This window comes from Geotrypetes seraphini, chromosome 3, assembly GCF_902459505.1.
Source record: "Geotrypetes seraphini chromosome 3, aGeoSer1.1, whole genome shotgun sequence".
Lineage (NCBI taxonomy): Eukaryota > Metazoa > Chordata > Amphibia > Gymnophiona > Dermophiidae > Geotrypetes > Geotrypetes seraphini.
The window spans coordinates 144,539,279-144,556,232 of NC_047086.1; the positions used below are offsets into that span (position 1 = coordinate 144,539,279).

Sequence of the window (16,954 nt, forward strand, 5' to 3'; positions counted from 1 at the left end):
AACGCTATTTTCTGGAACCACAGGAAGCAGATCGTCAAATGTGCTGTGTAAAACGCCATCCAACTTTAAATATCTGGACTGTAGACAGAGCTTTAACATATTTCAGGATAACTTTACTAGTGACATCACTTTAGATATTTTATTATCCAATTACACTGAAAATATAAGGAAAAAGATTACCCTTAACTTCTGAAACATAAGCTCTGCTTCTGAGGTAATCCTTGGCTGTAGAGCTGTGGTCTTCTTAGTCTGCTTACGAGTAAAAGCCATAGTTAAGGGCTAAATTAAATCCTTTGGGCAAAGCATTCAGATTTACATTTTATTAAAAGATTCAGAAAAATCTGTCAGGTTAATATTCAAGAGCTTGTATGCATCTAGCACCAGCTGCTGGTCACATAAGTAAGTATATAGCCAAAAGTTACCTGTTCAAAATTGTCAGGATTAGGAATGATGCCCAAGCCTTGCGGAGTAAGGCTTTGAATATTTCATTGGTCACATAACAAAGAGTTATCCTAGTAAGGAGCTTAGTTATTATTCCACCTTTGTCCTATCACCCAAAATCATGTTATGTTTTAAGGAATAGAAACCTCAGGTCCTGTTGAAATGGATCTTCACTAAGCCAACCTGGAAAAGGGGGCAAAATTATACACCACCCTGAACTTCTCTAAGATAGGGTGGTATATCAAATGCCAATAAACATAAAGAAAGAAAAGTGTACTGCTGGATAGTGATCCCTAAGGGTAAAGGAGGCTCCCCTCATACCATACTTTAATTTTACCACATAGGGAGAGACCCTACTAACCAGATACTGCAAAGGATCCTAAAACTAGTCCATCTTTTAAGCTGGAGAAAAAGTGTGCAATCTGAAGTATCCTTTTAGGTGTCAGAGTTGAGTTTGACCAATCACAGGGGACGATGCCACATAATAATCCTTAAGAGAGTAAAAGGAGGTGCTGTCTAGCAGTCTCTCACCGAGAAGATACTCTGCCACAGTAATGCCAAATACAAAGAGGAGAAACAGTAAAGAGGATCCAGTCAAAAGGAGACATGGAAGGTTTAAATGAAAAATCTCAAACAGTCAAGTACCTAACATATGCTTTATTACTTTTTGCGTCTGTAAAGCAACTGAGGAGTTGATTCCTTAGGACCCAGGAAATAATATTTTTAAGAACAGCTGTATTATCAGTTTCTCCTGTGAGGCTCCTCTCTGTGTTTGATTTAACCATAGCTGCTGAAATTAGTGCTAATTGTGAACTGAACTGCTGAAAGACAGCTGGAGAGTAGACTGGTTGCACATGAGAAGTTGTGTCTGTATTAAAGCCTTGAGAATTGGTTCTCTCCTTACCTCCCAAGACCAAAACCAAAACCAAAATCTACTCCTCCAAGCAGAATGCTACATTGCTAACAATTGAAGCAGACTACTACTATTACTTATCACTTATATAGCGCTGAAAGGCATACGCAGCGCTGTACATTATGACATTTATAGACGTCCCTGCTTGGAAGAGCTTACAATCTAACTTGGACAGACAAGACATGACATAGAGGGTAGGGGATGCAGAACCCAAGGTGAGAGGAGTTAGGAGTTGAAAGCACTCTCTCAAAGAGGCGAACTTTTTAGCAGGTCTTGAACACTGCCAGAGACGGAGCCCGCCTTAGGGATTTGGGCAGCTTGTTCCAAGCATATGGTACAGTAAGGCAGAAGGAACAGAGTCTGGAGTTGGCAGTTGAAGAGAAGGACAAGATCGAAAGGGCTTACCAGCTGAGCGGAGCTCACAGGGGAGATCATGGGGGAAGATAAGCGAAGAGAGATAGTGAGGGGCAGCTGAGTGAGTGAATTTGTAGGTCAGTAAGAGGAGTTTGAATTGTATTCGGAAACAGATGGGAAGCCAATGAAGTGACTTTAGGAGAAGAGTAACATGAGTAAAGCGTCTCTTCTGAAAAATGAATCGTGCAGCCGAATTCTGGACAGATTGGAGGGGAGCGAGATAGCTAAGCGGATGGCCTGAGAGTACCGAGTTGCAGTAGGACAGTGTACGGTATTTGGGTTCAAGAAGGGATTAGATAACTTCCTGAAAGAAAAGGGGATAGAGGGATATAGATAGAGGATTACTATTCAGGTCCTGGACCTGATGGGCCGCCGCGTGAGCATGATGGAGCTCTGGTCTGACCCAGCAGAGGCACTGCTTATGTTCTTATGTCTAAGCACGAAGTGATGAGGGTAGTGTGCTCAGAGAGGAGGGATCGGATTTTGGTAATATTATAGAGGAAGAAGTGGCAGGTTTTAGCAATATGTTGTATCTGGGTGGTAAAGGAGAGAGAGGAGTCAAAGTTGACCCAGAGATTACGAGCAGACAAAACAGGAAGGATGAGAGCCGGAGAACTAGGGAAGAGGAGAGGTGGGTTTAGGCGGTGTCCTCTCCAGTTTCTCAGTCTCTGCTGAGCAGGACAGGTAGATATCATCCAACATTGGGATTCCCTCTGAGGTCTTCTGTAGATCCTTTAAAGTTTGATGTACTACTGCATTGTTGTCCCCTCCTTTGTCTATGGAGAAATAAAGCAGTGCTAGCAACAGCATGCAACCAGCACAGTCTCCCCCTTCCCTCTCCCTCACATCATACCAGCATCCTCCTCCTCTCTAATAGCTGTGTGTCTCTTTACTTTACCTCTCCAATAGCTGTGTGTCTCTTTACTTTACCTCTTTCTGTGCCAGAAAAATACCAGGAAGGATATAGAAAGTTGGCTTCCAACTCCAGAAAGTATATCTGCTGCTGCAGATTGCTAATATATTCAGCCTCCACATTTAACACTGTAGTGGTAGCCATATTCTTGTCAGAAACGTTTAAAATCTGGGTTACAAGGCAAAAATGAAAAACAAAAGAATCAACCCAACACATTTTTGAGCCTAGGAAGATGTGCATTCTCACAAGTATCCTATCTGTTAGCCATCTGCTTCTGAACCGGACCAACCACTGCTGGAGACAGGATACTCAGATCACAGTGACACAGGACTGGATTCTCAAAACTCACCAGTAAAATCCGGCAGGTCAATGTAGTGGCCATAGTGGGAGCGATTTTTTAAAATCTATTCTCAGCATAATAGCAAGCAAATTGTATGCATACTTAAGGCTCCTTTTCTAGCAATTCTCAACATAATAGCATGCAAATTATATGCATACTTAAGGCCCCTCCCTATTCCAGGATGCACTGGGCAAGGGCCTAAGACTCTGATTGGTTCAGGTTGTAAGGCCCTTCTCAGGGGAAAGGGGCTTAGGTGCCAGAGCCAATCAGGGCGTTAGGCCCCACCTAGTGCATCCCAGGATGCACCAGAAAGGGGAAGGCCCGCCATTTTGAAGAGGTGGACCTACAACTAGAGGGAGTGGGCATCCTTCCTACCGTCCTTCAACTTAAAGATATGAGGTCAGTGGGAGGGAGAGAGGAATCGGGGGTCTTTTTTTTATTTCTGGGCAGGAAGCGATTTTTTGTGGTGGGATGTGAGCTGTCGAGCCTTACTTTCCTGTCAGTGCTTGAGTCAATCAGCACTCAGGCACTGACAGGAAAGTAAGGCTATGACAACTCTGACGCTGCAGGAAAATTTTGCCAGTAAAAAGTGTGCAAAAAGTTTAGAGAATCACCTGGAGTGCTCATTTTAATATTAACAACTTCATTGTATTACCATTTTAATATTAATGACCTCATTGTACTACATTTGCATATTATAATCAGAGGCTGCTAGGAAGCACGGAAAAGACCATGGGGTTCTGAGAATTGGCCGGTAAAACACGGACGCTACACTGGCTATGACTGGTTTAGTGTCCATAGTTAAATGCATGGAGAGTTTTGAGAATCTGGCCCATTGTAAATAATAACAGAAGATAAAAACCAGCATGGCTCATTCAGTCTGCCCAAAAATATGACCAATGCTGTACCTCTGACTCCATGGGAGTTACTCTTCCTCTTACTTTGTCTTTGTAACTGATACCCTCTGCAGTCTACCCCTCTTTGCTTCCTTTCCAAAGAATGAATATAAACATTTGTTGTCAAGACCTTATCAGAACCGCTTTGGGTGAAACTATTCATGAAAAAGATGGTTAATACTGTAAATCTAAATAAATAATTTTTTACCTCTTATAGGAATTCTTTATTTTCTGGTGCCATCATCTAGTAGAAGTAAATGTTGCAGCTACCTTTGATTTTCAGTCTGGGCTGGTTTGTCAGTTACATGGAATGTAAATACATAGGGCTGATATTCAAAGTGTCTTAAGCAGGTAGGAGAAGCTCCTGACCCTTAAATACCCGGAAATATTCAGTGCCAGCATCCACATAGCTAAGCAGCTTAATTTAGGACAGATCAAAAGCTGTCAAATTAGGCTGCTGAACAATGTGGGGGCTGGCACTTGCATTATATATATATATATATATTTATTTCCCCCCCATATCTTTATTCATTTTAAAAGCCAACATCAAGTGCAACATATTATCAAGCAATGTACAAATAAACAGCACTTAACTGCATCAAATGATATAATGATATAATAAAAACATATCCCTTCCCACCCAACCACCCACCCACCCTTTCATATAGCATAAAGACAATCAAGAATAATACAAATGATCAAGACAAACAAATTACCATCAATAAATTAAAGGCATATCCCTCCCACCCCTCCTGGATGTGTAAATATGATCCCTATAGCTTTGGATTAGCTGGGGTGAATCACTGGCTGTCGAAGATGTGCCAATAATATTTTCAGACCTCACAGCCAGAGAATCTAGAAAAGGGTCCGGGAGGGGCCAAAAGAGCTTATACTCTTCCCATATAACGACCAACACCCAGCAATCTGTGGTGATCTCCACCCAAACTCCCCAATAGACCGATAACCTTCCTCCGATGTGTGGAGGCTCAGATGATAGCTTTGACGTTATAACTGCCTCTTGGGAGTTGTGGTGGAGAGAGATCATTTAGAAGAGGGGAAAAATATTGCATATTCTTGTCAGAGGTGCAAAATTACCTTTTGTTACTCTGTAGCTATGTGAGAAAAGAGCTTGCTGTGGGCCCAGTACTGTGTCTCCTCTGGGTCTCTTAAAACAGCAGCAGCGTGAACAGGTTGCTCCTGGCTTGCCCGCCGGTGTATTCCCTCTGCCGCATCACTGATGACATCACTGATGATTCGGCAGAGGGAAGCCCTGGTGGGCCTGTTCACTGCTGCCAGTGTTTTAGATGGCCCAAAGTTTGAGGACTGACGCGATCGGGAAGTGCTGCACAGGGGGATTGGAGGAATGGAATTCTCTTGTTCTGCACAGAATCTCACTGCGCCGGCCGGGTCAGCATTGAATCTCGCTGTGTCACAGTATCAGCAGCTATTTCCGCACACTGCCTGCTGCTGATCCAGAAAACTCTCCGCGGCAGAGGGGAGACTTCCGGGTTAGCAGCTGGCAGCATGTGAGAATCACTGCCGATACTGTGACCCGACAAAAACAAACGGAGTACAGGGGAGGAGAGCAAGTAAAGTTGGTGGTACAGGGGGAGGGGTGAAAGGAACTTCAGGAAGGAAAGCTGGTGGCACAATGGGGAGAGAAGAGGTAAGAGGAAGGAAAGTTGGTGGAGGGGAGGGTGAGAGGAAGGTGAGGGTGAGAGATGGTGGCACAAGGGGAGGAGAGGGAGACATCACCTCCGGAGCAGGTGATCAGAGCCACCAGCGTGCTCGACTTTAAGAATAAATGGGACGTCCACGTGGGATCCCTGCGAGGGTTAAGTTAAGGAGCTGGGTCATTAGCACTCGGGCTTAAATGGGGTGGGTCAGTAGAGTGGGCAGACTTGGTGGGCTGTAGCCCTTTTCTGCCGTCATCTTTCTATGTTTCTATGTTTCTATGCATGGTGAGGGGAGAGGATGAAATTGCACATAATGGAGGGGAGGAAGGGAGAGACGGAATTGAGAGATTTGACATAGGGCACAAGGTAGGGAGAGAGAGAGATGGTAGACAACGGGAAAGAAACAGAAATGTTGGTTATGGCAATGTAGGGTCATGAAATGGTTAACTGTTGTTTGAAATACTGTTCTGGCCTACATAGCTGGAAACAGTGTACAATCTATTTGACATCATCTGCTTTGAAATGTATGTCCCTACCTCACCACATTGTAAGCTGAATAGATCGCTGGACCCAGGAGCAGGCAGGGAGGCTTGCCGGCGTGGGAGCGCACTCCGCCCCTCCCCCTCCCGACGGGACTGCACAGGGCCGACATCGCTGGACCCAGGAGCAGGCAGGGAGGCTTGCCGGCGTGGGAGCGCACTCCGCCCCTCCCCCCTCGACTGCACAGGGCTGACATCGCTGGACCCAGGAGCAGGCAGGGAGGCTTGCCGGCGTGGCAGCGCACTCCGCCCCTCTCCCCCTGACAGGACTACACTGAGCCAGTTGGAAGACTCAGGGAGTCTCCCAGCACCCGTTTTTAGTTTGTCTCTTTTTCTTTTTGCTTTATTTGAATCTCACTTTGGCCGACATCGCTGAACCCAGGAGCAGGCAGGGAGGCTTGCCGGCGTGGGAGCGCACTCTGCCCCTCCCCCCACCCAACGGGACTATGCTGAACCAATAAAAGATTCAGTGCCTAACAGCACGCTGTCTAAGACGCTCATAGCACTTTTGTGAAGCGACCAAGAAGCGATCCACCCCCACAACACTACCAAACGTAAAAACAACCGAAAAACAGCAGCCAAACCACCAAAGACCCTTCTACCACCTTTCACCAACCACCAAACAAAAAAAAAAAAAAAAAAAAGAAGCTAAACTCACGAGCCCAGCACTTCATACTGTTAATCCTTCTTTTAACCAGTGGGAAGACAGCAGCAAATAACCTCCTCCCTACACCCGCTACAGATATAAATAAATCTCTCTTCCAAAATAGGAGAACATCAAGTGACAGAAACTCAAACCTACAATCTAACACTCTACACTCCATTACCAAGGCATGGGGAAGAAGATCAACACACACTAAGACTAAACCTCACCGGCAACCAAATCACTTATATATCCAAACACAACCCACAACTATCACACAGAGATATCCACACTCAAATGCGCCTACTTAAATATCAGAGCGCTAGGTCCAAAAACAGAGTTTATAAAAACCTGGATAAAACAAGAAAACCTGGACTGTCTTTTCCTCACAGAAACCTGGCTAATCTCCGATTCAGACCCCAGAATAACTGAAGTCTGCCCACAAGGATACAAAATTACAGTGGTCTGCAGAGAAAAAAAAAGAGGCAGAGGCCTAGCAATCTTAATCAAACAAGATCTAACCCTTAATATAATTGAGAAAACATCTAGCTTGCCAACTCTCAAGCACCACACTAAAAGACACACTAAACTGCATGCTCTGCTACATAGCGCCGGGAAACTGGTCTTTAGCAAGAACCGAAGTGGAAGACTTCATATACCAAAACTCACTAATAGCAACCTACAACCTACTCCTAGGAGACCTAAATCTACACCTAGATGATCAATCATCCAAACAAGTAGACAACTTTCTCTCATTTCTCAAAGCCTTATTCTTCCAAATGCTAAATCCACAAACAACTCATGAAAAAGGCCACCAACTTGATATTGCAGCCTTCATGACCCACCAACCATTCTTAACAGAAATTCATACATCTAATGGAATATGGTCCAGATCCATCTGGTCAGACCACTACACCTACACTTTCAACATTAACTGGACCAAAAACAACAAAAAAACTATAACAAAACTCAATAAAGTAACATACACCTCATGCAAACACATCGAACCCTCCATATTCTGATCTAAAATAGATGAAACTATACTAGAAAACAATCCCGAGGACTTCATCTTACATTGGAAAAGACTTTGCTCCAACACCCTTGATGATTTAGCCCCACTGCAAACCAAATCCAGACCCAGCAGGAGATCAGATAAATGGTTCGACTCTGAACTGCTACAACTCAAAAGACAATGTAGACGACTAGAGAGAAAATGGAGAAAATCGAACTCGGATCATACAAAATCCGCCTGGAAAAAAATCAACAAACAATACAAACCACAATTAAAGGACAAGAGAAAAGCACACTACACCAACCTAATAGGCACTGAAACCCAAGACACCAAAAAACTATTCCAAATTCTAAAAACCCTAACCGACACCAAACCCTACCTGACCACTAACAGTACTACCTCCCCCCTCAGCCACTCTGTTAGCAGAACACTTCCAAAATAAAATTACCAATGCAAGAGTTACCCTCAATGACACCTCTACCCATCCTAACGAATTCAAAATTCTCCCCATAGATAGAGATTCTACTGTAGCAGATAGAATATGGTCTCAATTCCCCAACATACAATGGCCCGAATTCAACAAATACTACAAAAAATACAGCCATGCTTCCTGTGACCTCAACAACTGTCCACCATATCTCCTAAAAACATCCAGCACAAAATTCCGTGCTCTTCTTCTAAACTGGATACAAATCTCGCTAATAAACGGCCACTACCCTACCAACCTCAGCGAAATCATCATCACCCCGATCCTCAAAGACCCCAAAGGACCGATAGACCAAATAGCCAACTACAGACCCATTGCCTCAATTCCACTCCACGTCAAAATAATAGAAGGACTAGTTGCCAAATTCCTCTCCAATTACCTAGAAAACCATAACATACTCCATCCCACACAATCCGGCTTCAGAAATAAGTTCAGCACGGAAACACTACTAGGATCTCTCTTGGACACAGCCAGACAACATCTCAGCACAGGAAAAAAAATGATGCTCATACAACTAGACCTTACCGCTGCATTCGACTTGGTGGACCATAACATTCTACTACAAATCCTGGATTCAATAGGTATCACAGATAAAGTATACACATGGTTTGTAGGATTCCTTAAATCAAGAACCTATAGAGTAAAATCAGACAAACAAAAATCTGAACCTTGGTCAAACCCCTGCGGAGTTCCCCAAGGATCCCCTCTATCCCCGACTCTCTTCAATCTCTATACAGCCTCCCTCAGCTCTCACCTGGACAAACAAGGCATAACCTCCTACAGCTATGCCGATGACATTACCATTCTCATACCCTTTGATCAACCTGAACTCTCCATGACGAACACAATATACCAAACACTAAAATCAATAGCATCCTGGATGAAAGATCACAAACTGAAATCAGATAAAACAAAATTCATCCTCCTAGAAAACAACAAAATATCAACCATAACCAAAATTGAAATCAACGCAATCAACTACCCCATACAAACCACCCTAAAACTGCTAGGAATAACTATCGACAGATGCTGCACCATGCAACCGCAAATCAATAAAACAATACAAAAGTCATTCTTAGTCATGAGAAACTTAAGACAAGTTCGGAAATTCTTCGAGAAAACGCAGTTCCAGCTCATAGTTCAGTCCTTAATACTAGGCCTACTTGACTACTGTAATACTCTGGTAAGCAGGCTGTTCACTGCACTAGAGTCCGGTATGCTGTAATAAACCTTTTGTACTTTCTTCACGCCTCTGACTTTGTGTGTCCAAGTGACCTTTCATTTGGCGCACGAACAGGGACTTGAAGGTCTTTTGACCACTGGTTACTCGAATGGTCACTTGTCTCTGGTCCTACGGCTGACGTGTCTGCTTAGCCGGCTGCCTTCCTTTTGGGGTGTTGGCAGACCTCAGGACGTTCGACCACTTCAACTGACTTATCCAGTCTCAGTTTAATTCTGTCCTGGAGTGGCCACCATTTGGTAAGTAGGAATTGATCATTCCTATCCTGTCTCTTTTCTCCTGCCTAGTAAGCCACTTGATCCGTCGCTGAAGTTGTGGGGAGGGATTCTAGGAACTGTTATTTTCTAATTGAGTAACTAAACTGAAGTCTGTTGTGTTTTGTGTGTTTGAGAGTGTCTGAGACGTCCTTGAGGACAAAGCGAGTGCGGACCTGTTAGTACTGTGTTTCCCTAGTCCGGAGACAGGCAGGGCCAGGAATACAGGGAAGTGTTTTTGTCCTCCTTGATACAATGTTAGTTAATTTTAAAAAGGGATTTGGCTCTGATTATGGGACTACACTTAACAAATCAACACTTATTCGTCTGTGCCAGTTAAAATGGCTGACGTTTGGTGTGGTCTGGCTACCTCTGGCTCCCTGGAAGAGGACATAACCCGTCAGGTTTTTATCATAGTAACCCATTCTAAGACTGGCCATCCTGATCAATTCCCCTATATAGATAGATGGTTAGACTTAGTCCGCAGTAAGCCTTCTTGGCTTTTCCCTCCTGTACCCAAGAAACTCCACTCCCCAGTCCTCACTCTCAGGAAGACTGTCAATGAGCGTTATCGTCCTACTCATGTCTTTGAGTCTGACCCTTCATCTGATTCCCAAGTCCTGCAGTATTCCGGGTTCCTTATGAGTTCTGTCTGTCCAAATGTGTCAGTGCAATTTGAAACTGTCAGTTGTTCAAAGCAGGAGGGGGGGTACCCCTCCTCCTCCTTTTGTGCTGATAAGGGCCATGAAGTTTTCAGCATTTCAAATGCAGTTTCTCCTGAAACAGATAAGTAGGTTTAGATTTAAAGTTTTTGGCTATGTTATAAAATGTTTATGTATATTCAGAAATGGATGTAAACAAAAAATATGATTTCTGGAACTTATACTCTATGCTAAAAAGAAGTTCTTTGCCCAAATTTAAGGACAGCCTCTCTTTTAAACCTAAGGAAATAATTTTGAAAAGTACTACATCTGTAATTTGATCTCTTTGATCTTTAAGCAACTCTCTCTCCTCTGTGAAATTCTGAAGGAAGGGGGAGTAAGTCTCTACTGAGACCTATGTTAATTGTAAAAAAAAAAAAAAAAAAAGTTTAAAGTTGTGTGTATGGATTATCTTTTGTGAGTACAGTAAGACCTTGGTTTGCGAGCATAATTTGTTCCAGAAGCATGCTTGTAGTCCAGGGCACTCGTGTACAAAAATATACATACTTGTATTGCAAGCCCTTGCTCGTTTGGAACAGTCACTGTTCTCCTGCAGCGTCATAGAGAGAGGAACCATTGGCTCAGTTGTGATAATGTGATGCTTGTATACTGTATGTACTTATATTGCAAGATGTTACTGGTAAAGCAAGTTAAAATTTAATCAAATGTTTTGCTTGTCTTGTAGAACACTTGCAAACTAAGTTATTTGCAACCCAAAGTTTTACTGTATATTCCGATCTTTGTTTTGTATTTCATTTTATAAATCATGTAAGCTTAGTATAAGAATGTAACTTTTAGGTATAAGAATGTAATTTTTAGGAATGCTTTTGTATGGAAGTAAATATTTTTGCCAGTCAGATGATAGTGAAGGGACTGTCGCTTTAGAGAGCGCTTGTGTCAAACTACCCTGCTTAGTGGGTGGACCCAGAGCTAAATTTTAGCTTAATTTTACAAGTCAGCTCTTTGGGGTAGGAAACTGATACAGATGGTGTGATATATAGACCTCCCAGGCAACAGGAGGACAAAGACATGGAATTAATTGAGGACATAGAGAACATCACGCTGCGCGGAGACTTAGTAATGCTAGGAGACTTCAACATGCCAGATGCAGATTGGAACACACTCTCCGCGACTACGGGTAGCAGCAAAAGAATATTAAACTCCATAAAGGGGGCACGTCTCAAGCAAATGGTGTTGGAGCCCACCAGGGATCAGGCATTACTAGACCTGGTCCTCACCAACGGAGATAGCGTCACGGAAGTCTCAGTAGGAGACACACTGGCCTCCAGCGACCATAATATGGTATGGCTCAACCTTAAGAAAGGTTTCCCTAAGACAAACACAGCAACAAGGGTTCTCAACTTTAGAGGTACAGACTTCAGCAGCATGGGAGATTTTGTCCATCGGGAGCTATATAAACAAGCAAAATCTGACAATGTGGAGGGTATGTGGTCGTCTCTGAAATCCATACTACACGAAGCAACAGACCGATACATAAAGACAGTAAGTAAACGCAGGAGAAACAAAAGACCCCAATGGTTCAGTAAAGAAATTTCAGACCTAGTTAAACAGAAAAAAGACGCATTTATCACCTACAAACATCTAGGCAGAGAGGGGGCAAAAGAGTACTATCTAGACAGATCTAAAGCTGTCAAAACAGCAGTCAGAGAGTCCAAACTCCAAATGGAGGAAGAGTTAGCACGGAAAATTAAGAAAGGGGATAAATCTTTCTTCAGCTATATTAGTGACAGGAAAAGAAACAAAGATGGGATAGTACGCCTGAAGCAATCGGACGGTAACTTTGCGGAATCAGATTCTGAGAAGGCAGAACTACTAAACCAATACTTCTGTTCAGTATTCACCCGAGAAGCGCCGGGAGTTGGTCCACAGCTGCAGACGGGAGATAACCAGAAAGACCCGTTTCAAGATTTTGAATTTACGCCCAGTAGCGTCTACGACGAACTATCAAGACTCAAAGTAAACAAAGCCATGGGACCAGATAACCTACATCCAAGAATGCTAAGGGAGTTAAGGGAAGTCCTGGCAGAACCATTATCTGTTCTTTTCAATCTTTCCCTAAGCACAGGAAGGGTCCTCTTGGACTGGAAAACCGCCAACGTAATCCCACTCCACAAAAAGGGCTGCAGGACAGAGACAGCAAACTACAGACCAGTAAGTCTCACGTCTATAGTGTGTAATCTCATGGAAACACTGATCAAACAGAATATTGACACAATCCTAGACGAAGAAAAACTGCGTGATCCACACCAACACGGGTTCACCCAGGGTAGATCCTGCCAATCTAATCTGATTAGCTTTTTTGACTGGGTTACTAGACAACTGGATGCTGGAGAGTCACTGGACGTAGTGTATTTGGACTTCAGTAAAGCATTTGATAGCGTCCCTCATCGAAGATTACTGAACAAGCTAAAATCGATAGGATTAGGAGACACTCTAACTACATGGGTTGGAGATTGGCTGAGCGGCAGACATCAAAGGGTAGTGGTGAACGGTACCCCATCTGAAGCATCGGACGTGATAAGTGGAGTGCCGCAGGGCTCGGTCCTGGGTCCGATTCTATTCAACTTATTCATAAGAGATATGACGCAAGGACTTAAGGGAAAGGTATCGCTGTTCGCCGACGACGCCAAACTTTGCAACATAGTAGGTAGAAGCTTATTACCTGATAATATGACACACGATCTACTGCTGCTGGAACAATGGTCAACTACTTGGCAGCTTGGCTTCAATGCTAAAAAATGCAAGGTAATGCACCTGGGAAAGAGAAACCCGCGTAGAACTTATGTACTAAATGGTGAAACCTTGGTTAGGACCACAGCGGAACGCGATCTAGGAGTTATCATTAGCGAGGACATGAAGGTTGCCAATCAAGTGGAGAAGGCTTCCTCCAGAGCAAGACAAATGATGGGGTGCATCCGCAGAGGTTTCGTCAGCAGGAGACCTGAAGTTATGATGCCGTTGTACAGAGCCATGGTGAGGCCTCACTTAGAGTACTGCGTTCAGTTTTGGAGACCTCACTACCGAAAGGACGTGCTGAGAATCGAGTCGGTACAGCGAACAGCCACCAGGATGGTCTTGGGGCTCAAGGATCTCACGTATGAAGAAAGACTAGAGAAATTGCGGATGTACTCACTTGAGGAAAGAAGGGAACGGGGAGATATGATTGAAACGTATAAGTATATCACGGGGCACATCGAGTCAGAAGATGATATATTCCGGCTCATGGGACCCTCAACCACCAGAGGGCATCCGCTAAAAATCAGGGGAGGGAAGTTTCATGGCGACTTCAGGAAGTATTTCTTCACCGAGAGAGTTGTGGATCATTGGAACAGACTCCCACTCCAGGTGATAAAGGCCAGCAGCGTGACGGATTTTAAGAGAAAATGGGATACTCACGTGGGATCTTTAAGGGAGTAAACTCAGGGGGGAGGATACTTGGAATGGGCAGACTTGGTGGGCTATAGCCCTTTTCTGCCGCTTTTTCTATGTTTCTATGTTTCTATAGTGGGTCTGCCTTTTAAATTTTCCTGTGGCCTGAGACAATCCTGCAACTCCGAGGCTTGTCATAGAGAGATTTGGGAGGAATTATAAGCCCAGATGCAGGAGGGCGAACCAAGTCAGAGCCCGGGGGAGTAAGTCAGCTGACTATCCTGTGAACCCAGTAGGAGAAAGGGAAGCAGGTCCAGAAAGCTGGGACTGCTCTGATAATGTCTGGAGGTTAAACGGTAAAGATTGGCCTGATGGGTTTGCAGAGTCTGTGCAGCAGAAGGCAGCACAGCAGGGAGCCTGGAGAACGGTTCAAGCCAGGGGAAGAAAACTTTCTCCCCTACCGGAAAAGAGGAGTGGTTTCTTCCCTCAGCTTAAACGGAGACTCTCTAATGAACTAGGAAGGAGAGCAGGAACAGGGCAGAAAGGAATCAGCAGATTCCCCAGGACAGCAGCAGAGCCGGAGCCAGAATCCTAGCATGAAGCTGAACTAGCCTGGAAACAGCCAATGCCCCTTTCTCTGACTGATTGGGACATGAAAGAGGAACAGGTTAGAAACTCTCCTTTGGATTCATGTATGCCTGAACCAATGTTGATAGGAGAAAGCTATACCTCAGGTGAAACCCAGAGTGAACCCATGGAAATCTCCTAAGGAAAGGTGGGGGCAGGGAAAACGTTTCTTCTGCCTACTGGTCTTCTGCTGACCTGCTGGAACGTGGGAAAAGCTAACAGGATGTTAAAGTGGTGTAAACTGCCAGGTTGTGTTCCTGTATGCTGGATTTGTGTAAGGCATAGCTTACTTAAGCAAACGCTGTGCAGGGAATCTGCCTAAATGTCTGTGATTCATAATACCTGCAGGCATAGCTGTTAGCTAATTACATTCGCAAACTGTGGGAGGTAATTTAACTCCGTGTGCTTTTTGAACTGGGTAAAGCTCCAACTAAAAGGACTGTTCTGTTTTGACCTGCATTATCTCCTGCAGTACAAACACAGGAAAATAGTTTCCCAAATAATCAGGTTCTGCAAGACTGCTTGGATTGAAAAGAACCTTGGACTTTGAGGGCAGTTGGCCCATTTAAGGAATGAACTCTGGTGAAGGAAAAATGCTTGTACTGTGGGGCATTCTAGAAAGTCCAGAGTAGTGTGAATTATATTTTGATTTTGAATGAACTTTTTCCTTTTGTGCACTTTGTGCAAAATTTATGTTACTGGTGAAAACCGGGCTTGCCTGAGGTTGCCAAGGCCGGTGGCTGAATAAAAGCTATGATTTATTATTGAAGCCATTCTGACTGCTGGAGTTTTCTGTGCCAAGAACACATCACATCTAGCCCAGGAAAACCATAGGGGTATCCAGCCTGCAAGGTAGCCCTACTTTAAAGGGACTCACGCCAGGTGTTAGAAGTGTGTTGCTGCCTAGCGTTGGAAAACCGCTCGGCCAGAGACTAGGTGGTGACAGGCCATATTTACACTGATTACAAGTATGCCTTCCTCGTGTCACCTACCTTGGCTTTCACATTTCCCAGGGTACCAGGTCCCTTCCTCACACCCAGGTCCAGGCCGTCTATAGTCTCCATGTTCCTGACAATCGCAAAGCCCTGCGCACCTTCCTTGGTATTGTCGGATGCTGTTGTATCTGGATCCCTGTTTTATCTACTATTGCCCGCCCTCTGTATGATGCCTCCAAAAACTTCTGACTCAGGCCCCTGCCCTCTGGCCCTTCCGCCCAAGCAGCTGAGTTGTATGCCCTCACTTCTGCCCTGCGATATTCTGCCTCTTTAGTCTTGCAACATCTACACTGACTCCAAATATGCTTTCTTTACCTTGCATTCCCATAGGGCCATCTGGAAATATTGAGTTTCATTACAGCCTCTGGCTGCCTGATCCATCATGCTCCCCTCATTCTTGACCTCCTCGAGGCCATCAAATTGCCCTCCCATATTGCGGTTATGCACTGTCGAGCCCACCGTTGTGTCACTGATCTCGTCTCACGCAGCAATGCCCTTGCTGACCACACAGCCTGAGCTGCCAGCCTCTGCCCCCTCCTTCGGCTCCTCTGTACACCATCATTCCTTTTCTGGTTACCCTTACACCCCAGTACACTTCTCAGGAACAGACTTGGGCACGCACTATTTTGGGCCAGTCTGTCCTGAAAGGGGGGTGGATACACTGATACTTCAAACAGCGGATACCCTCATAGTCATTCTTCAACACCTGGCCCTCACGATCTGGCGCACTCTGGAGAACCCTCTATGAAAATGACCCTCAAGAGACATATCTTTAGCAATCGCCTTGATCAGCTAGTCCGGAATACGGTCCGACAGTGTGTTGTCGGTTCTAGAATAAATTCCCCAATCAGATGACTGCCACCTCTTGGATACCAACCCATTGGAACACATTCGATGCAGGTTCTGTCTGTAGATTTTACCCACATGCCCATTTCCTATTCCCTCAGTCACCTCCTAGTCTTCACAGACACCCTGACTAGATGGGTCGAAGCCTTCCTTACTTGCACTGAACGCGCCAGGGACGTAACCAAACACCTCCTGAATGATATAATTCCGTGCTTCGGTCTCCTTGTTTCCATAGGCAGCGACAACGCCCCCGTCTTCATTGCTGATGTCGTAAAACTGCTCAGGCCCTCCAAATTGAATGGAAAGTATATGCTGCTTACCATCCCCAGAGCTGAAAGAATGAACAGAATCTTAAGACCCTTCTCACCAAACGAATTGAAGAAACTAATCTGCCGTGGCCTATCTTGTTGCCGTCTGTTCTTTTTCAGATCAGGTGTACCCTGTCAAAACTCACTGGACAGTCCCCGTTTCAGCTCATGTTTGGCCGGCCACCACCCATTATGAATCCAGACCCTGGTTCTTTTGCGACTCTGGGATCAGATATCTTCCAGAGTCAGGCCCAATCTTTAGCTAAAGCCCTTCGAGAGCTCCACAAATTGGTCCTGGAAAGGGTCCCACTACCGATAG

General features: G+C 44.6%; 1 protein-coding gene across 8 annotated transcripts in view; it reads right to left on the reverse strand.

Moving 5' to 3' along the window:
• The window catches only part of LOC117357949 (unconventional myosin-Vb-like), a 67,325-nt gene that overhangs the window by 13,636 nt on the left and 36,735 nt on the right, over window positions 1-16,954 (reverse strand). For 2 of the 8 annotated variants that reach the window (XM_033939240.1, XM_033939241.1), the window contains exons 2-4: window positions 4,126-4,206; window positions 2,734-2,849; window positions 181-259 (exon numbers count right to left, since the gene is read on the reverse strand). The exons of 1 other annotated variant lie outside the window; for it this stretch is intronic. In XM_033939240.1, the coding sequence (XP_033795131.1) occupies window positions 181-259; window positions 2,734-2,825 (171 nt within the window). In that variant the 5' untranslated portion in view covers window positions 2,826-2,849; window positions 4,126-4,206. 5 more of the 8 variants (XR_004538909.1, XM_033939235.1, XM_033939239.1 and 2 more) reach the window with 3 other exon arrangements.